We start from the raw sequence: 25651 nt of genomic DNA, 5'->3' as shown, positions 1-25651 counted from the left end.
TGACGGAAAGTGGAGGGCTGCATCCAAGGCACCGTGTCCCTCCTCTCTCACTGTCTGGGGAAGGGGAAGAACGTCTCCCTCATCCTGAAGGGTGCTGGGGTGCTCCTCATAGAGGGCAGCAAGGTGCAAATGAAGTTCTACTATGACTTCCTGGACAGGATGTCTGGGAAGGAGAACTTGGAGAAAGCTGTTTCCCAGGTGAGCGTGTGGGTTTCTCCGTGGGGTGGGCAGTCCCACGGCAGTGTCCCAGCACTGCTGGCATGTGGCCCACCAGGACACGGCCACTTGGGCCAGGCGAGATCTATGGTGCTACCAACAGCTCTCACTCCTTTGACATTGAGGGCCTCATCCCTGCTGAGGACGTCCTGCCATCTTTGTGCTCCTCCACTGCAGGTCCCCCAGCTGCTGAACATGACTGTGTCCCCGGTGGTGCCCGTGGCCTCACTGACTTTCTCTGGCCATGTCATCATCTTTCCCGAGTGAGTATGTTGGTGGCTGGAGCCACTCTTTGTCATAGATGTCCAAGGTAGCGTTTGCTCCTCATGATGACATGTGTCCTCCCATGGGGACACAAGGCAGCGACTCTTGTAGCTGTCCTGGGGTTGTAGTTGCTCCTGTGAGGCTGATGTGATGGGAAAGACAGAGGAATTTAGGTGACACTTTCTTCTCCTGGTGTCCTGGAATCCTTTGTTGGGTGACTGCACTTCCTGGGATGGTCCTCAAGGTTGGGGCATGGTGGACTTGGGGAAAACCTGGTGGCCTTTTGGAGAACAATGCCAAAGCCTGCCTGTGAGAAGGAGATCCCAGTGAGCAGCAAGGGCTGGTGGTGCTCTGGGTCACGTCGGTGTCTTCCCCTTCTTTTCCAGGTTTGAAATGGAGGTTGTGTCCAAACCACCACCCAGGCCTCTTCTCAAGACCTTGGAACAAGACCCTGGTGAGGTCGAGGAGATGAGGAGAGAGAGTTTTCCATCTCCTGGACAAGGTAGGAAAGGTCAAAGCAGCTCCCGGCTCCTTTTGGTGACACAGGCAACCAAATTTTCCAGGGAAGTCGCCAGCCTTGTGTGTCACAACTTCTCTCCTTTCTGGTTCCAGTGGGTTTTCCTGGTTTTCCCTTTGCTCCTGGTCCAAGTCCAACTCACGAAGACTTTGGGAAAGTAACAGAGCCAAAGAAGAGGAGAATGTCTCAGGTCAGGTGAGGCTGGAGGCTTTGGGCAGTGCCTGGACGGGGTCCCTTGGCTCAGAGGTGGGTGATGCCCTATTCACAGAAACATTCAAGGTCAGGTTGGACAGGGGGCTCGGAGCAACCTGGTGTCGCGAGCCGGTATCGGGGGCTCCCGGCTGCCCCCCCAATGTGGAGGGGTTTGTGAATGAGCCCGAGGGTCACACGTGGTGCTGCCTCTCACAGGGGAACGGCCGCTGTGGGACCGTGTTTTAGAGTGGAAGTTAGAAAGCATTAGGTAATGCAAAAAGTGCTGTGCCCTTAAAGCGTTGTGTCTGTGAGAGGGTTGTGGATCAAAGGAAAGGGAGCGTGACCCCCCTGTCCAGCCAGTGTCACTGTCCAGAGCCACTTGGCACCATGAGCCCCAAGTTAGGGCGGTAACTAGCAGGGCAATGCAGAACTTGTTGCCCATCCTTCCTGTCTTGTACCACATCTGTTGTTTTGGTTTCATTTGTCCTTGAGCAGCAGGCCTGGTTTTGGTCCATTAGCTGGGTATAATCAGCAGATTTATGAGGGGAAGAAGAAGAACAGTGTCCCACACCTGGTCTTGTTGACGATGTCCTTGCCCATGGTCTAGCTGGACCTTCACAGTTCCTTCCAACCTCAAACACTCTGTGAGTCCATGATCAGAAGATTGCAAAGTCAGGTTGGATGGGGCTTGAAGTTACCTGGTGTGGTTGAAGATGTTTCTGCTCATTGCGGGGGCTTGGACCAGATGGACCTGCAAAGATCCTCTCAACCCCCATGTGGCTCTCAGGGCAGGCTGGATGAGGGGATTGAGGGTACCCTCAGCAAATGTACAGATGATACTAAGTTGGGTGGGAGTGTTGATCTGCCTGAGGGTAGGAAGGCTCTGCAAAGCGATCTGGACAGGCTGGATCCATGGGTTGAGGCTGTGCAGAGGGACATGGACAGGCTGGATCCATGGACTAAGTTTAACAAGGCTCAGTGCTGGGTCCTGTACTTGGGTGCTGGTACAGTGGCTGGATATGAGCCAGCATGTGCCCCGCTGGACAAGAAGACCACCAGCATCCTGCCCTGCATCAGCATTAGTGTGCCCAGCAGAAGTAGGGCAGGGATTGTTCGAGGTGACACCTCGAACCCTGGGGTCAGGTTTGGAACCCTCATGACAAGGCCCAGGCTGCCGTTCTGGACTGTGACATAAGGCACAGGAGATGTTTCCAGCCACCCTGCCTGTGTTTCTGTCAGCGTTTGACTCAGGTCCGACAACAATGCTCTCGATCCCCTCCCCCTCCCACCCAGGTAGGGAAGGAGAGAGAGAAAAAGAGAGACTTGGCTGGATTGAAAACTAAACTACACAGCTTTAATTAAACACTAATGATATAAGAAAATATATACAATTATATACAGATATGTTCAGGTATGTGCAAGAGCCTCTCGCCTCCCCCCCACCCCCAGCAACTCCCACCACACTCCCCTTGAGCTGGAACAGTTCCGAGAAAATCCCGGAGCTGCTGCTGGAGAAAGCGGAGAGTGATGAGGGTCAGGAGAGCTCGAGCCTAAGGGTCGATGGTGATGGATGGACAGAGCCCTCCCTGGATGCCGGCCATGGACGGAAGAGAAGGGGGGAAGAAGAAGGAAGGAAGTTGTCTTCTGTGTTCTCTGACCTTCCTCTGAGCTCACGTAGATATATGGAACGGAATATCTCTGGCCAGTTTTGCTGTCTGTCTAATTCATCCTCCTACGGGGGGGGTCATAGATCTCCCCATAGTGTCTGAGCTGGCAGAGTGAAGGTGCGACCCTGAAGCCCCAGCAGTTAGAAAAACATTCCAATGTCTTATCAGCCTAGCTAGAACAGAATGTTGCTAGTTAAAAGAAAGCTTACTGAAGGAAAAAAAGTCAGTAAAAAGGAAAATTGGCTTCATCCTGGCTCAAACCAGGACAGTTTCCACAACTGTAAGCACACAGCGCTTACCCTGGAAGGTCCGAGGCAGTGTGATGCAGTCAATTTGCCAGGCCTCCCCATACCTGCACTTTGACCACCTGCTCTCATACCACAAAGGTTTCAACCATTTCACCTGCTTAATTGCAGCACGTCTCACAGTCGTGGATCACCTGCTCAATAGTGTCCATGGTTAAGTCCACCCCTCGGTCACGAGCCCATCTGTATGTTGCATCTCTGCCCTGATGACCTGAAGTGTCACGGGCCCATCGAGCCAGAAAGAGCTCACCCTTATGTTCCCAGACCAAGTCTCTTTGGAACAGTTGAGCAGCCTCACCTGCTCGTTGGTTGTGTCCATGTTCCTCAGTGGCTCGACTCAGAGGCACGTGTGCATCTCCATGATGCACTTTTACCACCAGTTTCTCTATCCCAGCCGCAGTGTCTTTCCACAGGTCAGCAACCCAAAGAGGTTGACCTTTTCACTCCAGTTGTTCTGCTGCCCCTGCTTTAGCCAACCCCACAGGGCATTTGCTGCCATCCACGAGTCAGTGTAGAGAGAGAGTCTTTGCCACCCCTCTCACTCAGCAGTGTCCAAAGCCAGCTGGATGGCTTTGAGCTCTGCAAACTGACTCGATTCACCTTCTCCTTTAGCTGCCTCTGCAACCAGTTGTGTAGGACCCAACGCAGCAGCTTTCCACTTTTGGTGGTTCCCTACAAGACAACAGGAGCCATCCATGAAAAGAGCCAACTGTTTCTCAGTCAACGGTAGATGAGCTTATGGTGGAGCTTCTTGAGCCCGTCTCACCACTTCTTGTGGTGGCATTCCAAAATGCATGCCTTCTGGCCAGTTTGGAATTGCTTCTACGATACCTGGATCATTTTGGCTCGCTGGGTAATTAAAGCAGTCCATTAACTCCATGTAGGTGGCTTGATGAGTAGGAGAAACATTGTTCTTGGACACCCAGCCCAGCCCCAGCAATGGGGGCGCCGGGAGGAGCAGGAGCTGCACTTCAGTGCCGATCACTGCCGAAGCGGCTCTTACTCCTTCATATGCTGCAAGTTTCTCCTTCTCAGGTGTCGTGTAGTTGGCCTTGGAACCTCTGTAGCTCCGGCTCCAGAACTGTCGAATCATATAATGTCTTGGGTTGGAAAGGACCTCTAAAGGTTATCTGGTCCAACCCCCCTACAATAAGCAGGGACATCTCACACTGGAACAGATTGCTCAGAGCCCCATCAAGCCTGATCTTGAATGTCTCCAGGTGTGGGGTCCCCACCCCCTCTCTAGGCAACTAATGATCCACCACCCTCATACTAAAGAACTTTTTCCTAATGTCCAACCTAAATCTAGCCTCTTTAGTTGGAAAGCATCACCCCTTGTCCTATAGTTACATGCCCTGTGAACAGCTCTTCCCCAGCCTTCTTATAGGCCCCTTTCAGGTACTGGAAGATCACTATATATATGGTCTCCCCAGAGTCTTCTCTTCTCCAGGCTGAACAACCCCAGCTCCCTCAGCCTGTCTTCCTAAGAGAGGTGCTCCAGCCCTTGAATCATTTTCTTTGCCTTCCTCTGGACATGCTCCAACAGGTCCACATCCTTCCTGTGTTGAGGGCTCCAGAGATGGAGCCAGCACTCCAGGTGAGGTCTCCCCAGAGCAGAGTAGAGGGGCAGAATCACCTCTCGAGCTGCTGGCCATGCTTCTTTTGATGTGGTTGGCCTTCTGGGCTGCAATTGCACATTGGTGGCTCATGTCCAGCTTTGGATCCACTAGTACCCCCTGGTCTTCCACAGGGCTGCTCACTAGCATGTCGTTCCCCAGCCTGTATTGGTATCTGTGGTTGCCCTGGCTGAGGTGCAGGGTGCACTTGGCGTTGTTGAACCTCAGGAGGTTCACTTGGGTCCACTTCTCCAGCTTGTCCAGGTCCCTCTGGCATGTCAACTGCACCACCCAGCCTGATGCCATCAGCAGACTGCCTGAGGTTGCTCTCAATGCCACTGTCAATATTGTTAATGAACATATTAAACAGCAGTGGTCCCAGTATGGACCCCTGAAGAACACCACTTGTCACCACTTTCCATCTAGACATCGAGCCATTGAGCACTGCCCTCTGGATGTGACCATCCAGCCAGTTCCTTATCCACTGAAATGTCCGCCCCTCAAACCCGTGTCTCCTCAACTTAGAGAGAAGGATGTTGTGGGGGTCCGTGTCAAAGGCCTTGCAGAAGTCCAGATAGATGACATCTGTAAGTCTTCCCTTGTCCACTGGTGCAATCACTCAATTGTAGAAAGCCACTAGGTTGGTCAGGCAGGATTTGTCCCTAGTAAAGCCGTGCTGGCTGTCCTGAATCACCTCCCCATTCTCCATGTGCCTTAGCGTGTCTTCTAGGAGGATCTGTTCCATGATTCTTCCCAGGCACAGAGGTGAGGCTGACAAGTCCCTAGTTCCCAGAGTCCTCCTTTCTACCCTTTTTAAAATGGGCGTAATGTTTCCCTTTTTCCAGTCACCAGGGACTTCACCTGACTGCCAGGACTTTTCAGATATCACGGAGAGTGGCTTGTCAACTGCATCAGCCAATTCCTTCAGGACTCTGGGAGGCATCTCATCAGGTCCCATGGACTTGTGTATGTCCAGGTTCCTCAGCTGGTCATGAACCTTGTCTTCACTTACGGTGGGAGGAACTTTGTCTCCCTGGTCTCCGTCCTGTGGGCCATCAACTTGAGAGGCATGAGGAGAGGGGTTGCCAGTGAAAACTGAAGCAAAAAAGTTGCTGATAACCTCAGCATTCTTGTCTGTTGTTCCTAGATCAGCATTGCTGCCCATCGGGACGGGACACTTTCTTTAAACTTCCTTTGCTGCTTTATGTACCTGTAGAAGCCCTTCTTGTTTTTCTTCACATCCCTTGCCAAGTCCAGCTCCAGCTGTGCCTTGGCCTCCCTGACCTCATCCCTACAAAGCCAGGCAGTGTCCCTATACTCTTCCCAGAATACCTGTCCCCTCCTCCAGTGCCTCTGCAGTTCCATCTTGTCTTTAGTTTGGCCAGAAGGTCTTGACTGAGCCATGCTGGTCTCTTGCCTTCCTTGCCTGATTGCTTTCAACTCCAGCTCGTACTGAAACTCTGGCATGTCTGGCACAGCAGCACTGAGCGGTGGTGTCACCTCATTCAGGACATGATAGTCCACTGTCAGCCTCTGGCATTAGGGTGAACTGCACACCAGTGTCCACCAGGGCTTTATACTTTTGTGGTTCTAATGTGCCAGGCCACCGAATCCGCACAGTCCAGTAAACTCAATTGTCTCTTTCCTCCTCCTGGCTAGAGGCAGGGCGCCTCTCATGTTGAGCATTTGAGGTTGAAGCACTGAGATCTAGAGTCCGTCCATTCTGGTTGGAGGACTGGTTGCTGGAGACTGGAGCAGCCCTCTTCCTGGAAGGACCTTCTCCTGTAATTGTTCCGCCTAGCAGCTCATGTATGTGTACGTGGAGAACAGCAGTGGGTTTCTTGTCCCAGGTTCTCATGTTCTCTTTATAATGGTCATGCAAGAGAGATCACGGGTGGCGTGGAAGTGGGTCCCGTCCCTCTTGCTGCTGCCTCGTAGCAGGACGTCTCTTACTGGGAGGACAGGTCAGTGGATCAGCTCCCCTTCGCTGCCTTGGGGACACCTGTTGGTGCCCACTCATGGCAGGGACAAGGCCTGACGGCAACTCACCTGTCACCACATCCCAGGTGTCCAGGGCTTGGAGGGAATGTCTGCTGGTCCTAAAGGGCAAGGGTGGGAGCCGGAGAGCACTGCTAATGCAGCTCAGCAGCTGAGGACCTGGTGCTGGCAGCGGGGTTTGGGGCTCTACAACAGGACCCTGCGTGCAGATCAGGGTCTACCAGGGAGAGACGGGATCCACCTCACCAAGGGGCAAGGGAATCTAGGGATGAGAGGGAGAGAGTATCCAGCAGCCATTTGAGGGAGTGAGGCAGGGGCAATGAGCACAGGCCCTGGGCTGATGTGACGGGGTGGCATCACAAAACCGACCAACCACACCTTAAGCAGGTCACCTCCAACACTCGTGTGTAAGCAGAAAAGTGTCAACATGGGACCATGATGGCAAAGGCCCATAACCCTCTCCAGGAGCTCCAGGAGCTGGGGTGCCTCTCCCAAGGGTCTGTGCATTAGTGCACAGGGTAGGGGAATAACCGTGAGGAGCGAGAGTCCTGTGAGCTGCTGCAGGGCTACGATGCGGCTGGGATCGCAGAGACGTGGTGGGATGGGTCCCAGGGCTGGAGTCTTGCAGGGATACAGGCTCTCCCAGTTGGGAGGGCTGAGAGGGAAATCTGCACCAGCACAAGAGCAGGTGGAGGAACTGAGCCAGGGCTGTGTCCTCAGCAGGCTCCCCAGGACCTTCCTGGGTGAGCAGCGCTGTGCTCCATGGACCTCCCCTGCAGGGATGGAGTGTCCACACAGCAGGAAGGGCCTTCCAGGGGCTGGTGCCTCTGGGGCAACTGCCTTGGGACCAGCCCCTCTGCCTATAGGGAACTCAGAAACCTCTACATCTTTTACACCTTCCCTCACTGGAACAGTTGGGGTCCCTGCTTCTTCAAATGAACACCAACAGGAGCAGAGGAAGCGGCCTGAAGTTGCCCCAGGGGAGGTTCTGACTGGCTATCTGGAAGCATCTCTTTACCCAAAGACTGGTCAGGCACTGGAAGGGTCCACTCCTTATCTGGCCCCTGGTGGACAACTGGACCAGATGATCTTAGCGATCTTTCCAACCAGGAGGATACTGTGATTCTCCTGGTGCAGCTGAAGGTCTGATTCCCCGGGGGCAGGAGGGAAGCCCCGTTCTCTATGGGTGACCCCCATTCGACAGCTGAGCCCCACACCACTGGTGGGGTGGAGGAGAGAATGGGCAGGGCAAAAGAAAGGAGGCAACTCAGGGGTTGAGGGAAGGGCAGTTTAGTAGGCAAAGCAACAGCTGCGTGTGCAAAGAAAACAGAACAAGGGCTGAATTCCCCACTTCCCATCGGCAGGCGGGTGTGCAGCCACCTCCAGGACAGGCAGGCTCCATCAGGCGTGAAGGTGACCTGGGAAGACAGTGCTCAGCACGTGGACCCCTGGTTTGCTCACCACCTCCACCTCCTTCACGCTGCTGCGGGAAGTGTGAGCCGAGGACATGAGCTCAAAGCTCGCCTGGGGGTTTCAGGCAGCCCTGGTAAGGAGGTCTCCAGAAAAGGTGAGTGGGATCCCCTTTGGCATATTGGCAAAACACTCCCAGCCCGGCCTGCTGGCATCATGGCCTTTCTGTGCCCCAGGCCAGCCTGGCTTGAGATGTGCCCCACGCCTTCAGGGCAAGGGAGACACCAAGTGCTCTGGCACGGAAGAGGACAACATCTTCCTCTGGATAAGCCCTGCGTGAAAGCACTAGAGAGTGTGGTCCAAGTGCAGGTGGAGGTTAGTTGCATACTCTCTGGCAAGCACCTTGCAGGAAGGGCTTTTGAAATGTCACAGGATGGCAGGCAGGGACACCAAACAGCTCTCTTACTGTGTTAACCCCTGGGGCCATAAGGAAATCTTCAAAAGAGTTTTGAAAGGGCAGATATGCCCATTCTCACGACTTTCACAAGGGGTACAAATGTTTCAACCACAGACAATAAAGTATTCCAGATGCTGCCTTTTTCCTCCTCCAGCCTACGGGTCACCTGGCTCATGTGGTCAGCTCTGTCAGAGAAGCCCTCTTGTCTCAATGCCATCTCCTCCTGGGAAGACAGGCAGGTTGTCACCAAGGGCACGGTGTGTGCCGTGAGAGGGGCACAGAGCAAAGAAGCAACAAGAGGGACCCTGCTGGGACCCCTGTGCCATTCCTGCCTGCTGGCCACCCCTTGGCACCTGCACATTCCCTCCCTCCCCCCCCACCGGTACCTCTAATTTATGTCTGATTATCTTCTCCTGCTCCTCCAGCTGCTTCTTGTAGGAATCCTCCAGCTTCTTTCTCAGCTGACGCTCATGCTCGTTGGTTTTGCGTAGCTGGTCCTGCAACTTCTGCTTCTCTTCAGCCTCCTTCTTCCTCTGGACTTCCCTCTCCTGCTCAGCTCTCTCATTCTGCTCTTGTGCACCTGGTGACAGAGAAACAGAGGTGTTGCCAGGGCAGGAGCTGAGCCCGCAAGCCCCCGAGGAGTACTGCTGTCCCTCTCCATTGTGCTTGGCCCTCTACAGGCAGCGTCATTTCTCCAGCCCAGAAGTTACTTTTCATCTCCTTGTCCTTCTCTGTCAGGGAGCGGTCTGTGTTGCGGATGTGTTGGGCCAGAGTCTGTGTCCTTTGGAGGAACTGCAGCAGGACAGCATCAGCCTGTAGGAGCCCAGGGAGAAGAGGAGTCAAGAGGGGAAGCAGCAGCTGGGGAGAACGGCGTCTTGGGGAAGGGGATGGGACATTGAGCCTTTTGCTCTTGAAGGAGAGCTGCTCTTGGTCCTACCTTCACTCCCTTGCCAGGCAGATCCCTGTACTTCTCCACCACTGCCTGCTGGTCTCCTCTGAACTGCTCGTAACCCCCTGACACGCTGTAGACACCATCACGGACTCGTTTGTCCAGGGCTTGGGAGAGGTCCGTGAGAGCAGCCTCACACTTGTCCTGGGATGCCTGCTCGTTGTCCATGGAGAACTTCACCTTGATGGCCTCGACCCGGCGCTGTGCGTGCAGGGGCAGAGGGAAGACATCAGCCCTGGCTGAGCTGCACCCACCGCGCTCAGGCAGGGCACACATCGAGCCAGGAGGATGTGGGAATTGGGATCTCCCGTCCGTGGGGTGAACAGCTGGGAGGGGACAGATGGGGAGGGCATTGCACGCCCACGGACATCTCTGGCCAAAGGTGCCCAGGAGCAGGGGACAGGCCAGGGACCACAGGCTTCACAGCACCCAGGGACAGCATTAGCAGGCAGGACAGGGGGAGCATGGAAGGCTGCAGCTTCCAGGCGGGGCAGAGCTGCAGCGGGGCTGCCGCAGGAGAGGGGCCAGGGCTGAGCTCCGTCCCCTGGCAGCACAGCTGCTGACCCTGGGAGAAGAGGGGGCACAGCAGGGACGGCTGCCAGACAGCCAGGGCAGGCGCTGGGGCCGAGCCTCCTCTGGAGAGGGCATGGCCGTGTCCTCTGGCAGGAGGCAGGGAGAGCCCCCTGCCCAGGACCATGCCATGTTCCCAAAGCCAAGGGGATGACGGTGTCCCTGGGGGAATTCTGGCTGGGCTGGGCACCACCTACCGCGAGCTCGATCTGGGCGTGCTCGATGTCCTCCTTGAATGCCCGTGCCATGAACAGCTCCAGGGCCTCCCGCTCACACTGGGCATGCAGCTCCAGCAGCTGCTCAAGAGTCTCCGTTGGCAGCTTCGCCCGCTGCTCCATCAGCTCCTGGTACAACCTCACAGCCTCCTCCACCGCCGCCGCGTTCTCAGCCTTGGCCAGGACAAACACCGCGCTCTCCAGGCATGGCACTGCCCCGCTCCGGATGACCTCCAGGTAGGTCTCTGCCAGTTTCCCCAGCACTGCCAAGGAGGACCCAGGGCGAGAGATCTGCAGCCCCGACAAACGCAGGCACCCACCCAGCCCTGTCTCCTGCTGTACCCACGCTGCCTCCCTGCCCCAGGCCTCCTGAACTGCTTTTCCTAACTCTTTCCCACCACACCTGCAACGTCCCAAAGCTCCAAACCCCGGGGCAGGGACAGCAGGCAGGAAAACATCTCTCCCTTTCCCCACCCGCACCCTTGGCACTTGATCCTCCCCCAGACACAGTCCCAAGAGCCGCTGGCCACCCACCCCTTGGGCAGCAGTACTCACGGTTCCCAGTTACGATGTGGCCACCTGGGACGGTCTTAGGCGGAGACTTCTCCCAGATGTAGCTGCAGAACTTCTCTACCTGCTGCTGGAAATCAGGATCCAGCTCATCATCCGGAAGTTCCTCCAAGAGGGGCAGTTTCCTCCTCCCAGCTGGTTGGTCAAAAACAAAGCACTTGCGTTCCGGAAAGAACTGGCGGATGCATTCCCGGGGATGGTTGTAGAGCTGGGTCTCGGGGCTGCTGCCTGGGGGGTAGGAGGACACGGAGCAGGTTCACAGGCTTGGAATGCTGTTGAATTATCCTGAAATGTGGCTGCTGAGTCTGGGGCTGGATGTCTCCAGCAGCACAGCACCACCCCCTTACCAGCCTTGAGCTTCAGAATGTCCTCCAAGTATCCATCCTCAGAGATTTCCTCCCCATCCACCTGCAGCTGCAGTGTGAAATCCCGGACAGCCCAGACAAAAGTCGGGAAGAAGCCGACAAATTTGTCGGAATCCTCCAGCTCATCTTCACTCTTCTTGGGTGCTGCTTTCAACTTGATGCGCTCAGTCAGCTTTGTCACGTAGCTGGGGAGCTGGCTAAGGAAACAGGGACCTCAGCTCTGAATGCAGGGGCATTGCCATCCTGCAACCCTCAGCACGTCACAGGGAGGAGGGGAGACTCGGCGGGGACGCCGAACAGCCTGGACCCACCAGAAGGAGGAGGGAGAAAACCCCTCGGCCCTCAGGCCCACAGCATGGGGCTCCTAAGGTCTCCAAGCACATCCCTGGGCACGAGCAGAAGGTTCTGCAGCCCTCTGAGGAACTGGCATTTGCCAAGCCCTAGCCCACCACGCAGGGAGAGGAGGGCATCCCTGGTGCTCCTGTCCCACCAAGGATACTGCAGCTGGTCCATGGCGTTCTGGTCAATGGTGCCTTTGCTGTTGTAGATCATGGTGCTGGAGAGCAGCACGGTCAGCACAAAGATCCACGTGTCGTTCTTGGTGTCACTCTGGAACAACAACCCTTGGCTCTGATCAACAAGGTCCCCCAGGTATGAGCAGAGCCCCAGATGCCCAGAGCCTGAATGCCCCTACACAACGGGCCATGGCAACACGCACCCCCATGCCATCACCATGCCTTGTCTGTAGCTGGGCTTGTCCTCAACTCTGAAGTCTCGGGGTCTACCCAAGTGCTCCCTGAGCCCCTCCTTCCTGTGCAACTGCTCTTTTCCAGAAATGCAGAGGGATTTGGAAACGTGCCTCCCCCAACCTCCTTCCTTGTGGCCTCTGGCCCATCCCAGCACACCGGCTGAAGGCCACCGTGAGCAGTGGGAACGCCTTGACTCTGGGCACCATGGCTGGGCCCCCAAGAGCTTCCTCCAGGTGCTGGGAAGCCACAAAGGCAGACCCTGCCTCTCACACACCTTCTTTGCGTCACTCAGCCCTTCACTGTCCAGCAGCACCAGAGTGTGTCCAGGCCGGCGGGGGTGACGTACACACCACATCCAGATACCTTTGGTCTGGGACTGCACGCTGGAGCCCAAGGAGAAGCCTGTGGGGAGGACACAAGGCTCCCATCTGTGTCAAATGACGAGTAGGAGAAGCCAGGTTCCTTGGCCGTCCAGGGCAGGGACCTCCCTCACCTCTTCTCTCACCAGCCAGCCTGTTCATGAGGTAGGACTTGCCCGTGCGGTACGGCCCTGTGATGGCCACCACCACCACAGGCTGGCTGACCTTGGACAGCAGCTGCAGGGCCTCCCTCTGGACCATCAGCCCCTTTGTCGGGCTGTTCTCAATGAGGCAGACAGGCGCTGGCATGTGGACTGTGGATGCCATTGCTGACGGGAAAGGCGGCCTGCAGAGGAGAGGGCCAGAGGGGTTCACGTGGTGAGGACACCCCACAGTGCAGGCAGGGACAGGCAGGATCCTCCTAGGGCATCTTTGCAAGCAGACCACATTGTCACCAAGGTCCTGCCTCCACGGCTCCTCCTTTGGCCCCTCCCAAGCCCTGTGGTGAAGACACTGATGACACTTGGCCAAGGGGCACGGCCCATCCCGTGTGTCCCACCGCAGGAATGGCTCCGCTCCTGAAGGCCCTGCGGGACAGTGGGAAACCTCTGCCCCACGTCCTGCTCATCACCAGCACCAAGTCTGCGGAGCAAATATGGGGGTGGGATGGGGCAATGGCCTCAGGCAGGGCTGAAGGGCAGGAGAAGGACTGGAGAGCCACAGCAGCACGGGCCAAGGGTTGGTCGGGCTGACACGGAACCTCAGGGGAGCTGCTCCTGAATTTCTCCCTCCCTTTCTTCCGCCCAACCCCACCCAACCCCCGTCCCCCTCTGTGCCTCTCACGGGGACATCCCCCGCTGCCTGACCTTGCCCAGCTCCCATGCTGGTGTAACATGTAACATGGATTTGTGCTGGAAACGGTGTTGGGGTTGGTGGTCCCATCACCCTCAGCAGGGCTGACCCTGCGCCCAGCCCTTGTCTGCTCCTCACTCCCCCCGCCAGCCCCTGGGCTGGGGGTCGTGCTGCCTGAAACCCCAGCTGAAAGCCGAGGCCCCCCAGCTGCACAGTCCCTGCCCCGCAGTGGTGGGGGGAGGGAGAAAGCCCATGCGTTGAGTTGACCACAGGTAATAACTGAAGGATAAGAAAACCATGATCTTAATAATAAAGAACATGTGACGACAAGGAAAATGGTGACAGAGAGAGAGAAACAAAACCCAAGACAGAACTGTGATGCACAGGAGCTTCCGGCTGCTGTTCAACCACGACCAGCCCCAGCCACCCCCCAGCCCCCACCAGCTGCCCACAAACCCCAGGGAGGTGCAGGCAGCACAAGGGCTCATCCCATGCCCACGCTCAGCAGCTGCCCCACTGCAACGCCCGGGCAGCCCGGGACTCGCTCCAGCAATGGCGAGCTCCACGGACACTGCCCACTCCTGGGCTCTGCATCCTCTCCAGGGCCTCATCAGCCCTGCCCTCTTCCAGAGCATCTCGGGGATGGCACCAGGGGACAAGAGGCTGTGCCTCATGTCACGGGTGCTCCCAGCGCAGGAGGAGGGAGACGAGAGGTTGGGCATCAGGTCCAAGCTTAGGTGAGACCCAACTTGCACGCAAAGCCACGCGGGGTTGAAGACAGGCTCCCAGCCACCCGTTCCCCTTCTGCCATCCCAGAGCCTGAGCAGACCTCTGGAAGTCTCCCTCCTCCTGCCACCCGCTGGGGTCCCTCTTCCTCGCTGGGGTCCCTGTCCCTTCCCGGGGTCCCTTTCTGGGGTCAGGGAATGGGACTCACCGCTGTCTTTGTCACCTTCCCTGGGCTGCAACAGCTCTGTGCAGCCGGCTCCTGCCCTGCCTTTTGTCCCGTGTCAGAGGAGCCAGCCCCTCTCCTCCTATTCCCGGAAATGAGGGTGAGTCAGAGCGAAAGTGAAAGGGATAGGGATGGGAGAGGAAACGCCTCAGGCGCCTCAGCATCAGAGCACGAAAACTCGGAGCAGACCAAAAAAAATCAAGGCTGGCTGGGAATGGCTGGGCAGGGCCTTTGTTGTCTTCGGCACTGCTGTTTAAGCAAGGTTTTTCTCCACCCAGCCTTCCCCTCCTCCTTGCCCTCCTGCTCCTGGTCCTCCTGGCCTCTCCTTCTCCTCCACCTTCTTTTCTTCCTCCTTCTCCTCGTCCTCCTCCTCCTCTGTAGCTCTCAGATTTCACCACCTGCTTCGATGCTCGGCCTTTGGAAGCAGGCTTGCCCTTGGCTTGGCTGGTCACCAGCTGCTTTTTGGCAGAGGAATCCCGCGATATCACCAGTTGCTTCCTGCAAAGACACAATGGGAGAGATCTGCCTGAGGACATGATGGCTTGAGGCTGCATCCTGCCTGCCCTGAGAGCCACATGGGGGTTGAGAGGATCTTTGCAGGTCCATCTGGTCCAAGCCCCCGCAATGAGCAGAAACATCTTCAACCACACCAGGTAACTTCAAGCCCCATCCAACCTGACTTTGCAATCTTCTGATCATGGACTCACAGAGTGTTTGAGGTTGGAAGGAACTGTGAAGGTCCAGCTAGACCATGGGCAAGGACATCGTCAACAAGACCAGGTGTGGGACACTGTTCTTCTTCTTCCCCTCATAAATCTGCTGATTATACCCAGCTAATGGACCAAAACCAGGCCTGCTGCTCAAGGACAAATGAAACCAAAACAACAGATGTGGTACAAGACAGGAAGGATGGGCAACAAGTTCTGCATTGCCCTGCTAGTTACCGCCCTAACTTGGGGCTCATGGTGCCAAGTGGCTCTGGACAGTAACACTGGCTGGACAGGGGGGTCACGCTTCCTTTCCTTTGATCCACAACCCTCTCACAGACACAACGCTTTAAGGGCACAGCACTTTTTGCATTACCTAATGCTTTCTAACTTCCACTCTAAAACACGGTCCCACAGCGGCCGTTCCCCTGTGAGAGGCAGCACCACGTGTGACCCTCGGGCTCATTCACAAACCCCTCCACATTGGGGGGGCAGCCGGGAGCCCCCGATACCGGCTCGCGACACCAGGTTGCTCCGAGCCCCCTGTCCAACCTGACCTTGAATGTTTCTGTGAATAGGGCATCACCCACCTCTGAGCCAAGGGACCCCGTCCAGGCACTGCCCAAAGCCTCCAGCCTCACCTGACCTGAGACATTCTCCTCTTCTTTGGCTCTGTTACTTTCCCAAAGTCTTCGTGAGTTGGACTTGGACCAGGAGCAAAGGGAAAACCAGGAAAACCCACTGGAACCAGAAAGGAGAGAAGTTGTGACACACAAGGCTGGCGACTTCCCTGGAAAATTTGGTTGCCTGTGTCACCAAAAGGAGCCGGGAGCTGCTTTGACCTTTCCTACCTTGTCCAGGAGATGGAAAACTCTCTCTCCTCATCTCCTCGACCTCACCAGGGTCTTGTTCCAAGGTCTTGAGAAGAGGCCTGGGTGGTGGTTTGGACACAACCTCCATTTCAAACCTGGAAAAGAAGGGGAAGACACCGACGTGACCCAGAGCACCACCAGCCCTTGCTGCTCACTGGGATCTCCTTCTCACAGGCAGGCTTTGGCATTGTTCTCCAAAAGGCCACCAGGTTTTCCCCAAGTCCACCATGCCCCAACCTTGAGGACCATCCCAGGAAGTGCAGTCACCCAACAAAGGATTCCAGGACACCAGGAGAAGAAAGTGTCACCTAAATTCCTCTGTCTTTCCCATCACATCAGCCTCACAGGAGCAACTACAACCCCAGGACAGCTACAAGAGTCGCTGCCTTGTGTCCCCATGGGAGGACACATGTCATCATGAGGAGCAAACGCTACCTTGGACATCTATGACAAAGAGTGGCTCCAGCCACCAACATACTCACTCGGGAAAGATGATGACATGGCCAGAGAAAGTCAGTGAGGCCACGGGCACCACCGGGGACACAGTCATGTTCAGCAGCTGGGGGACCTGCAGTGGAGGAGCACAAAGATGGCAGGACGTCCTCAGCAGGGATGAGGCCCTCAATGTCAAAGGAGTGAGAGCTGTTGGTAGCACCATAGATCTCGCCTGGCCCAAGTGGCCGTGTCCTGGTGGGCCACATGCCAGCAGTGCTGGGACACTGCCGTGGGACTGCCCACCCCACGGAGAAACCCACACGCTCACCTGGGAAACAGCTTTCTCCAAGTTCTCCTTCCCAGACATCCTGTCCAGGAAGTCATAGTAGAACTTCATTTGCACCTTGCTGCCCTCTATGAGGAGCACCCCAGCACCCTTCAGGATGAGGGAGACGTTCTTCCCCTTCCCCAGACAGTGAGAGAGGAGGGACACGGTGCCTTGGATGCAGCCCTCCACTTTCCGTCGGGACACAGAGATGGCTGTGGCCACCTTGGAGCATTTGAGGGGTTCCAGCTCCTTGTTGCCTGCAAGAACACACAAGAGGGATGGAGATGCTCACCTTGTGGAGCTTCTGCTGGTGTTTCAGACCCAGGGATGGGACGCAATGACCATGCAATCATCCGAGATTTCATTCACCATCTTACCAGGCAGGTAGGACTTGTTGTCCCGTAGGTTGTGGACAACCACGAGGTTCCTGGCCAGGTGAAACACAGGCCTCTGGATGGTCACAACCTCACCCCCAACTTGGATCTGTTTGGGGACAGCGTCAAAGGAGCCAAGGCTGGGAATTCGGAGCCCCTGGAGCAGAGCGGAACAGCCAAAGGGTGAAGATTGTGCAGAGGGAAAATCTAGAGGTGGGCCTGACCAGGGATGGTGCTTCAGGTTGGATCCTGCCCACTCCTGCTCTTCAGAGGCATGAGCTGGGGCAGTGGGGAGTGCTTTGGTCATGCCGAGTCCTTTCTCCTCCAAAAAAGCATTTGGGAGGTCCCCAGAAAACAGGACCAGCCTTTGTCACAACACCACCTGCCAGAGGTGACACCACATGGCTTGTTTGTTCATGGGTGGGGACCTTTGGGGTGAGTTTCTTGCTTTTTGGAGGACGTGAAAAGGAACTGCGGGGCATGCTCTGGGGCCACGCGGACTTCCCACCCCTCTGGGTGGATGAGGAGGATGTAGGTGTTGACCTACCTTGTGCAGCAGGAGCTGATCTTGAATGGAGCCAGCCACCGTGTCCCAGATGGCTGTTCGCTCTGGAAAGCAAAGGAGAACCAGGTCATCCTCCATGTCCACCAGCTCTCAGCCCTCCACTATCTCCCGAGCCATGCTGCCGTGGCAGATGCCCAGTGTCATGCCCAGACAGTGACACCCCTGAGATGGCTGCAGTGCCACCCTTGTTCGCCACAACGTTCCTGCAGCGGCTGGAGGGCTGTACCTTCAGCTGTGATGCTGGGCATCATGAAAGTGGGCTCCATCCCATCCCAGAACTCCACCTCAGTCCACCTCATGCTGGCAAGTTGCTTCTTAGGGGCGACAGCTTCTCCAGAGTGTAAGACACACCACCCCGTGGCCCCTTGGATACCCCTGGGCAGCCCATGGTGACATCATGGTGACATGGAAACTGCTGATTGGCTGCTTATGGTGTCATGGCAACCACTGACCTGCTGCCCTGGGTGATGGAGCTGCCACCAGCTCCGTCCGTCCTCGGGATGGAGCCCCTCCTGCCCAGGGGCAAGGACAGCTTCAACCAGATGAGGTTGCTCCAAGCTGCTGGAGCAGCCTGACCTGGAACACGTCCAGTTATGGACTCACAGAATTACGTGGGCTGGAGGAGACCTTTGAAGGTCCATGGGCGGGGGCATGTTGATGGGAGAGCATGGGGATATGGGGGGGTGCCCATGCATTATGGAAATAAACACGCACCTTGGTCAGCAGAGGGCTGAAAGGAGAGGGGACCATGTGATGGCCCTCAGCATGATCTGCTCCAGAACTTCCCCAGCACAGAGGTCAGGCCGATAGGCCTGCAAGTCCCTGGATCCTCCTTATGGCTCTTCTTGTAGCTGGGGTCACATTGACCAGTCTCCAGTCTACTGGCACCTCCCTAGTCAGCCAGAACTGCTGGAAAGTGATGGAAAGGAGCTTGGGGAGCACTTCTGCCAGCTCCCTCAGACCCCTCGGCTGGATCCCATCCGGCCCCATGGACCTGTGGACATCCAAGTGGTGCAGCAGGTCACTGCCTGTCCCCTCTTGGATGATGAGGTTTCAAACTGCTCTGTGTCCCTGTCTGCCAGTTCAGGGGCCTGTGCACCCAGCAAGGAACTGGTCCTACCACTAAAGACTGAGGCAAAGGTGCCGTTGATACCTCAGCCTTCTCCTCACCCCTCATCACTGTGTTTCCTGCTGCATCTGAAAAAGGGTGGACATTCTTCCTAGTCCTCTTTTTGCTGCTCATGTATCTGTAGAAGCATTTCTTGTGATCGTGGACAGCTGCATGAAACAGAGCATTACCCAAACTCTGACTTCAAACAGTTCACTGCTTGTAGGGTGTAAATCTCTCATCTGGGCCTACTGCTAGTGAGTGTGAAAGCCTTTTGTGTGAGCTGGTCTGGAGTTTTAGGGAAGAAATACAAGGGTCCTTGAAGAAGAAAGAAGCCGTTCAGCTGAGACTAGGGATGCCTCCTGTAACCAGTTCTGCTGCAGAGTCAGCCGAGAGAAATGGGAGAAGAGACAGAACTCGGCCAAAGGTTCCTGTGAGGAAGACTCAAGGATGAAGTAAACAACCCCCTGGTCAGAGGGGTGTGCCCACACAATATGGAAAGAAACAGGCAAGGGAAAATGGGGAGGATGGGGACAGGAGGGGAACGGGGAGCTGGTATTTCTGCAAGGGGATATTGGGATGTTCAGGGGGAGGATGGATCTCCAAGGGCTCCAGGACATGAGGGGAAGAGGGCCAGGGCCATGTCCAGGAGGGGATGATGGGCAAACGAGCTGCTCATGGGAGATGGGGGTGAGGCTGGTTCAAGGGGGGGCAGAGGAGCAGGTCTGTGTGCCAGGGCAGTGCAAGGGACATGGGTGCAACAAGAGCTGAACAGTGTCTGCAAGAGGGGACTGTGGATCCAGGACCTTCAGAAATCATACAGGGCCATCTCCAACTTCTCGGGGCCATCCACAGCCTCTCTGGGCCATCCTCAGCCTCTCTGCACAAGCTGCTCCAGTATCTCACTATCCTTCCACACGAGCTGATGTCATGCTGGGCAATAATAAAGTGGGATCAAAGAAGGGGTTGGGGAATGTGTCCCAAGGCAGGTGTCACTCTCCAACTGGCTGGGCAGCTGGGTGGGAGCTGCTGAGGCTTTGCTTTTGCAGCTCTTGTTTTTCATTCTCATACCTTCAGTTATTTAACCATCTTTGTCTGGTCTGCTCCGAGTTTTCGTGCTCTGATGCTGAGGCGCCTGAGGCGTTTCCTCTCCCATCCTTATCCCTTTCACTTTCGCTCTGACTCACCCTCATTTCCGGGAATAGGAGGAGAGGGGCTGGCTCCTCTGACACGGGACAAAAGGCAGGGCAGGAGCCGGCTGCACAGAGCTGTTGCAGCCCAGGGAAGGTGACAAAGACAGCGGTGAGTCCCATTCCCTGACCCCAGAAAGGGACCCCGGGAAGGGACAGGGACCCCAGCGAGGAAGAGGGACCCCAGCGGGTGGCAGGAGGAGGGAGACTTCCAGAGGTCTGCTCAGGCTCTGGGATGGCAGAAGGGGAACGGGTGGCTGGGAGCCTGTCTTCAACCCCGCGTGGCTTTGCGTGCAAGTTGGGTCTCACCTAAGCTTGGACCTGATGCCCAACCTCTCGTCTCCCTCCTCCTGCGCTGGGAGCACCCGTGACATGAGGCACAGCCTCTTGTCCCCTGGTGCCATCCCCGAGATGCTCTGGAAGAGGGCAGGGCTGATGAGGCCCTGGAGAGGATGCAGAGCCCAGGAGTGGGCAGTGTCCGTGGAGCTCGCCATTGCTGGAGCGAGTCCCGGGCTGCCCGGGCGTTGCAGTGGGGCAGCTGCTGAGTGTGGGCATGGGATGAGCCCTTGTGCTGCCTGCACCTCCCTGGGGTTTGTGGGCAGCTGGTGGGGGCTGGGGGGTGGCTGGGGCTGGTCGTGGTTGAACAGCAGCCGGAAGCTCCTGTGCATCACAGGTCTGTCTTGGGTTTTGTTTCTCTCTCTCTGTCACCATTTTCCTTGTCGTCACATGTTCTTTATTATTAAGATCATGGTTTTCTTATCCTTCAGTTATTACCTGTGGTCAACTCAACGCATGGGCTTTCTCCCTCCCCCCACCACTGCGGGGCAGGGACTGTGCAGCTGGGGGGCCTCGGCTTTCAGCTGGGGTTTCAGGCAGCATGACCCCCAGCCCAGGGGCTGGCGGGGGGAGTGAGGAGCAGACAAGGGCTGGGCGCAGGGTCAGCCCTGCTGAGGGTGATGGGACCACCAACCCCAACACCGTTTCCAGCACAAATCCATGTTACATGTTACACCAGCATGGGAGCTGGGCAAGGTCAGGCAGCGGGGGATGTCCCCGTGAGAGGCACAGAGGGGGACGGGGGTTGGGTGGGGTTGGGCGGAAGAAAGGGAGGGAGAAATTCAGGAGCAGCTCCCCTGAGGTTCCGTGTCAGCCCGACCAACCCTTGGCCCGTGCTGCTGTGGCTCTCCAGTCCTTCTCCTGCCCTTCAGCCCTGCCTGAGGCCATTGCCCCATCCCACCCCCATATTTGCTCCGCAGACTTGGTGCTGGTGATGAGCAGGACGTGGGGCAGAGGTTTCCCACTGTCCCGCAGGGCCTTCAGGAGCGGAGCCATTCCTGCGGTGGGACACACGGGATGGGCCGTGCCCCTTGGCCAAGTGTCATCAGTGTCTTCACCACAGGGCTTGGGAGGGGCCAAAGGAGGAGCCGTGGAGGCAGGACCTTGGTGACAATGTGGTCTGCTTGCAAAGATGCCCTAGGAGGATCCTGCCTGTCCCTGCCTGTCCCTGCCTGCACTGTGGGGTGTCCTCACCACGTGAACCCCTCTGGCCCTCTCCTCTGCAGGCCGCCTTTCCCGTCAGCAATGGCATCCACAGTCCACATGCCAGCGCCTGTCTGCCTCATTGAGAACAGCCCGACAAAGGGGCTGATGGTCCAGAGGGAGGCCCTGCAGCTGCTGTCCAAGGTCAGCCAGCCTGTGGTGGTGGTGGCCATCACAGGGCCGTACCGCACGGGCAAGTCCTACCTCATGAACAGGCTGGCTGGTGAGAGAAGAGGTGAGGGAGGTCCCTGCCCTGGACGGCCAAGGAACCTGGCTTCTCCTACTCGTCATTTGACACAGATGGGAGCCTTGTGTCCTCCCCACAGGCTTCTCCTTGGGCTCCAGCGTGCAGTCCCAGACCAAAGGTATCTGGATGTGGTGTGTACGTCACCCCCGCCGGCCTGGACACACTCTGGTGCTGCTGGACAGTGAAGGGCTGAGTGACGCAAAGAAGGTGTGTGAGAGGCAGGGTCTGCCTTTGTGGCTTCCCAGCACCTGGAGGAAGCTCTTGGGGGCCCAGCCATGGTGCCCAGAGTCAAGGCGTTCCCACTGCTCACGGTGGCCTTCAGCCGGTGTGCTGGGATGGGCCAGAGGCCACAAGGAAGGAGGTTGGGGGAGGCACGTTTCCAAATCCCTCTGCATTTCTGGAAAAGAGCAGTTGCACAGGAAGGAGGGGCTCAGGGAGCACTTGGGTAGACCCCGAGACTTCAGAGTTGAGGACAAGCCCAGCTACAGACAAGGCATGGTGATGGCATGGGGGTGCGTGTTGCCATGGCCCGTTGTGTAGGGGCATTCAGGCTCTGGGCATCTGGGGCTCTGCTCATACCTGGGGGACCTTGTTGATCAGAGCCAAGGGTTGTTGTTCCAGAGTGACACCAAGAACGACACGTGGATCTTTGTGCTGACCGTGCTGCTCTCCAGCACCATGATCTACAACAGCAAAGGCACCATTGACCAGAACGCCATGGACCAGCTGCAGTATCCTTGGTGGGACAGGAGCACCAGGGATGCCCTCCTCTCCCTGCGTGGTGGGCTAGGGCTTGGCAAATGCCAGTTCCTCAGAGGGCTGCAGAACCTTCTGCTCGTGCCCAGGGATGTGCTTGGAGACCTTAGGAGCCCCATGCTGTGGGCCTGAGGGCCGAGGGGTTTTCTCCCTCCTCCTTCTGGTGGGTCCAGGCTGTTCGGCGTCCCCGCCGAGTCTCCCCTCCTCCCTGTGACGTGCTGAGGGTTGCAGGATGGCAATGCCCCTGCATTCAGAGCTGAGGTCCCTGTTTCCTTAGCCAGCTCCCCAGCTACGTGACAAAGCTGACTGAGCGCATCAAGTTGAAAGCAGCACCCAAGAAGAGTGAAGATGAGCTGGAGGATTCCGACAAATTTGTCGGCTTCTTCCCGACTTTTGTCTGGGCTGTCCGGGATTTCACACTGCAGCTGCAGGTGGATGGGGAGGAAATCTCTGAGGATGGATACTTGGAGGACATTCTGAAGCTCAAGGCTGGTAAGGGGGTGGTGCTGTGCTGCTGGAGACATCCAGCCCCAGACTCAGCAGCCACATTTCAGGATAATTCAACAGCATTCCAAGCCTGTGAACCTGCTCCGTGTCCTCCTACCCCCCAGGCAGCAGCCCCGAGACCCAGCTCTACAACCATCCCCGGGAATGCATCCGCCAGTTCTTTCCGGAACGCAAGTGCTTTGTTTTTGACCAACCAGCTGGGAGGAGGAAACTGCCCCTCTTGGAGGAACTTCCGGATGATGAGCTGGATCCTGATTTCCAGCAGCAGGTAGAGAAGTTCTGCAGCTACATCTGGGAGAAGTCTCCGCCTAAGACCGTCCCAGGTGGCCACATCGTAACTGGGAACCGTGAGTACTGCTGCCCAAGGGGTGGGTGGCCAGCGGCTCTTGGGACTGTGTCTGGGGGAGGATCAAGTGCCAAGGGTGCGGGTGGGGAAAGGGAGAGATGTTTTCCTGCCTGCTGTCCCTGCCCCGGGGTTTGGAGCTTTGGGACGTTGCAGGTGTGGTGGGAAAGAGTTAGGAAAAGCAGTTCAGGAGGCCTGGGGCAGGGAGGCAGCGTGGGTACAGCAGGAGACAGGGCTGGGTGGGTGCCTGCGTTTGTCGGGGCTGCAGATCTCTCGCCCTGGGTCCTCCTTGGCAGTGCTGGGGAAACTGGCAGAGACCTACCTGGAGGTCATCCGGAGCGGGGCAGTGCCATGCCTGGAGAGCGCGGTGTTTGTCCTGGCCAAGGCTGAGAACGCGGCGGCGGTGGAGGAGGCTGTGAGGTTGTACCAGGAGCTGATGGAGCAGCGGGCGAAGCTGCCAACGGAGACTCTTGAGCAGCTGCTGGAGCTGCATGCCCAGTGTGAGCGGGAGGCCCTGGAGCTGTTCATGGCACGGGCATTCAAGGAGGACATCGAGCACGCCCAGATCGAGCTCGCGGTAGGTGGTGCCCAGCCCAGCCAGAATTCCCCCAGGGACACCGTCATCCCCTTGGCTTTGGGAACATGGCATGGTCCTGGGCAGGGGGCTCTCCCTGCCTCCTGCCAGAGGACACGGCCATGCCCTCTCCAGAGGAGGCTCGGCCCCAGCGCCTGCCCTGGCTGTCTGGCAGCCGTCCCTGCTGTGCCCCCTCTTCTCCCAGGGTCAGCAGCTGTGCTGCCAGGGGACGGAGCTCAGCCCTGGCCCCTCTCCTGCGGCAGCCCCGCTGCAGCTCTGCCCCGCCTGGAAGCTGCAGCCTTCCATGCTCCCCCTGTCCTGCCTGCTAATGCTGTCCCTGGGTGCTGTGAAGCCTGTGGTCCCTGGCCTGTCCCCTGCTCCTGGGCACCTTTGGCCAGAGATGTCCGTGGGCGTGCAATGCCCTCCCCATCTGTCCCCTCCCAGCTGTTCACCCCACGGACGGGAGATCCCAATTCCCACAGTCCTCCTGGCTCGATGTGTGCCCTGCCTGAGCGCGGTGGGTGCAGGCTCAGGCCAGGGCTGGTGTCTTCCCTCTGCCCCTGCACGCACAGCGCCGGGTCGAGGCCATCAAGGTGAAGTTCTCCATGGACAACGAGCAGGCATCCCAGGACAAGTGTGAGGCTGCTCTCACGGACCTCTCCCAAGCCCTGGACAAACGAGTCCGTGATGGTGTCTACAGCGTGTCAGGGGGTTACGAGCAGTTCAGAGGAGACCAGCAGGCAGTGGTGGAGAAGTACAGGGATCTGCCTGGCAAGGGAGTGAAGGTAGGACCAAGAGCAGCTCTCCTTCAAGAGCAAAAGGCTCAATGTCCCATCCCCTTCCCCAAGACGCCGTTCTCCCCAGCTGCTGCTTCCCCTCTTGACTCCTCTTCTCCCTGGGCTCCTACAGGCTGATGCTGTCCTGCTGCAGTTCCTCCAAAGGACACAGACTCTGGCCCAACACATCCGCAACACAGACCGCTCCCTGACAGAGAAGGACAAGGAGATGAAAAGTAACTTCTGGGCTGGAGAAATGACGCTGCCTGTAGAGGGCCAAGCACAATGGAGAGGGACAGCAGTACTCCTCGGGGGCTTGCGGGCTCAGCTCCTGCCCTGGCAACACCTCTGTTTCTCTGTCACCAGGTGCACAAGAGCAGAATGAGAGAGCTGAGCAGGAGAGGGAAGTCCAGAGGAAGAAGGAGGCTGAAGAGAAGCAGAAGTTGCAGGACCAGCTACGCAAAACCAACGAGCATGAGCGTCAGCTGAGAAAGAAGCTGGAGGATTCCTACAAGAAGCAGCTGGAGGAGCAGGAGAAGATAATCAGACATAAATTAGAGGTACCGGTGGGGGGGGAGGGAGGGAATGTGCAGGTGCCAAGGGGTGGCCAGCAGGCAGGAATGGCACAGGGGTCCCAGCAGGGTCCCTCTTGTTGCTTCTTTGCTCTGTGCCCCTCTCACGGCACACACCGTGCCCTTGGTGACAACCTGCCTGTCTTCCCAGGAGGAGATGGCATTGAGACAAGAGGGCTTCTCTGACAGAGCTGACCACATGAGCCAGGTGACCCGTAGGCTGGAGGAGGAAAAAGGCAGCATCTGGAATACTTTATTGTCTGTGGTTGAAACATTTGTACCCCTTGTGAAAGTCGTGAGAATGGGCATATCTGCCCTTTCAAAACTCTTTTGAAGATTTCCTTATGGCCCCAGGGGTTAACACAGTAAGAGAGCTGTTTGGTGTCCCTACCTGCCATCCTGTGACATTTCAAAAGCCCTTCCTGCAAGGTGCTTGCCAGAGAGTATGCAACTAACCTCCACCTGCACTTGGACCACACTCTCTAGTGCTTTCACGCAGGGCTTATCCAGAGGAAGATGTTGTCCTCTTCCGTGCCAG

The 25651-nt window shown here is 57.1% G+C and overlaps 4 protein-coding genes and 2 long non-coding RNA genes across 6 annotated transcripts in view; 3 read left to right on the top strand and 3 right to left on the bottom strand.

Annotated features, from left to right (window-relative positions):
- LOC127395099 (coiled-coil domain-containing protein 81-like) overlaps nucleotides 1–17812 on the bottom strand; it is a 74058-nt gene extending 56246 nt beyond the window's left edge. The window contains exons 1-5 of the mRNA XM_051641557.1: nucleotides 17728–17812; nucleotides 17484–17545; nucleotides 16940–17093; nucleotides 16563–16819; nucleotides 16282–16367 (exon numbers count right to left, since the gene is read on the bottom strand). Coding sequence (XP_051497517.1) covers nucleotides 16282–16367; nucleotides 16563–16819; nucleotides 16940–17093; nucleotides 17484–17545; nucleotides 17728–17800 — 632 coding nt within the window. The 5' untranslated portion in view covers nucleotides 17801–17812. The remainder of the gene's footprint in view (nucleotides 1–16281; nucleotides 16368–16562; nucleotides 16820–16939; nucleotides 17094–17483; nucleotides 17546–17727) is intronic.
- LOC127395111 (uncharacterized) lies at nucleotides 23–907 on the top strand. Its single transcript, XR_007891729.1, has 3 exons — nucleotides 23–198; nucleotides 394–479; nucleotides 867–907. It is a non-coding gene; the product is annotated as an uncharacterized LOC127395111 (long non-coding RNA).
- Nucleotides 904–8213, top strand: LOC127395113 (uncharacterized). Its single transcript, XR_007891731.1, has 3 exons — nucleotides 904–982; nucleotides 1093–1192; nucleotides 8140–8213. It is a non-coding gene; the product is annotated as an uncharacterized LOC127395113 (long non-coding RNA).
- Nucleotides 8050–14295, bottom strand: LOC127395103 (guanylate-binding protein 1-like). The gene is made up of 11 exons (XM_051641568.1): nucleotides 14206–14295; nucleotides 12554–12765; nucleotides 12335–12462; nucleotides 11811–11920; nucleotides 11294–11496; nucleotides 10932–11174; nucleotides 10359–10639; nucleotides 9580–9792; nucleotides 9353–9455; nucleotides 9029–9222; nucleotides 8050–8865 (listed from the first exon to the last, which is right to left on the bottom strand). The coding sequence occupies exons 2-11, from the start codon at nucleotides 12744–12746 to the stop codon at nucleotides 8683–8685; spliced, it is 1851 nt and encodes a 616-aa protein (XP_051497528.1). The 5' UTR covers nucleotides 12747–12765; nucleotides 14206–14295; the 3' UTR covers nucleotides 8050–8682.
- LOC127395108 (uncharacterized) lies at nucleotides 14217–15851 on the bottom strand. The gene is made up of 3 exons (XM_051641573.1): nucleotides 15779–15851; nucleotides 15569–15668; nucleotides 14217–14718 (listed from the first exon to the last, which is right to left on the bottom strand). Exons 1-3 carry the CDS (start codon nucleotides 15810–15812, stop codon nucleotides 14217–14219), a joined length of 636 nt encoding a protein of 211 aa, XP_051497533.1. The 5' UTR covers nucleotides 15813–15851.
- Nucleotides 17813–19810: 1998 nt separating the features above from the next.
- Nucleotides 19811–25504, top strand: LOC127395104 (guanylate-binding protein 1-like). The gene is made up of 11 exons (XM_051641569.1): nucleotides 19811–19911; nucleotides 21362–21573; nucleotides 21665–21792; nucleotides 22207–22316; nucleotides 22631–22833; nucleotides 22953–23195; nucleotides 23488–23768; nucleotides 24338–24550; nucleotides 24675–24777; nucleotides 24908–25101; nucleotides 25265–25504. Exons 2-11 carry the CDS (start codon nucleotides 21381–21383, stop codon nucleotides 25445–25447), a joined length of 1851 nt encoding a protein of 616 aa, XP_051497529.1. The 5' UTR covers nucleotides 19811–19911; nucleotides 21362–21380; the 3' UTR covers nucleotides 25448–25504.
- The last annotated feature ends 147 nt before the right edge of the window (nucleotides 25505–25651 follow it).

The sequence above is a fragment of the Apus apus genome, chromosome 29 (genome assembly GCF_020740795.1).
Source record: "Apus apus isolate bApuApu2 chromosome 29, bApuApu2.pri.cur, whole genome shotgun sequence".
NCBI classification, from domain to species: Eukaryota; Metazoa; Chordata; class Aves; order Apodiformes; family Apodidae; genus Apus; species Apus apus.
Note: the sequence above shows the minus strand (reverse complement) of the source record. Positions and strands in the feature narration are given on the sequence as shown.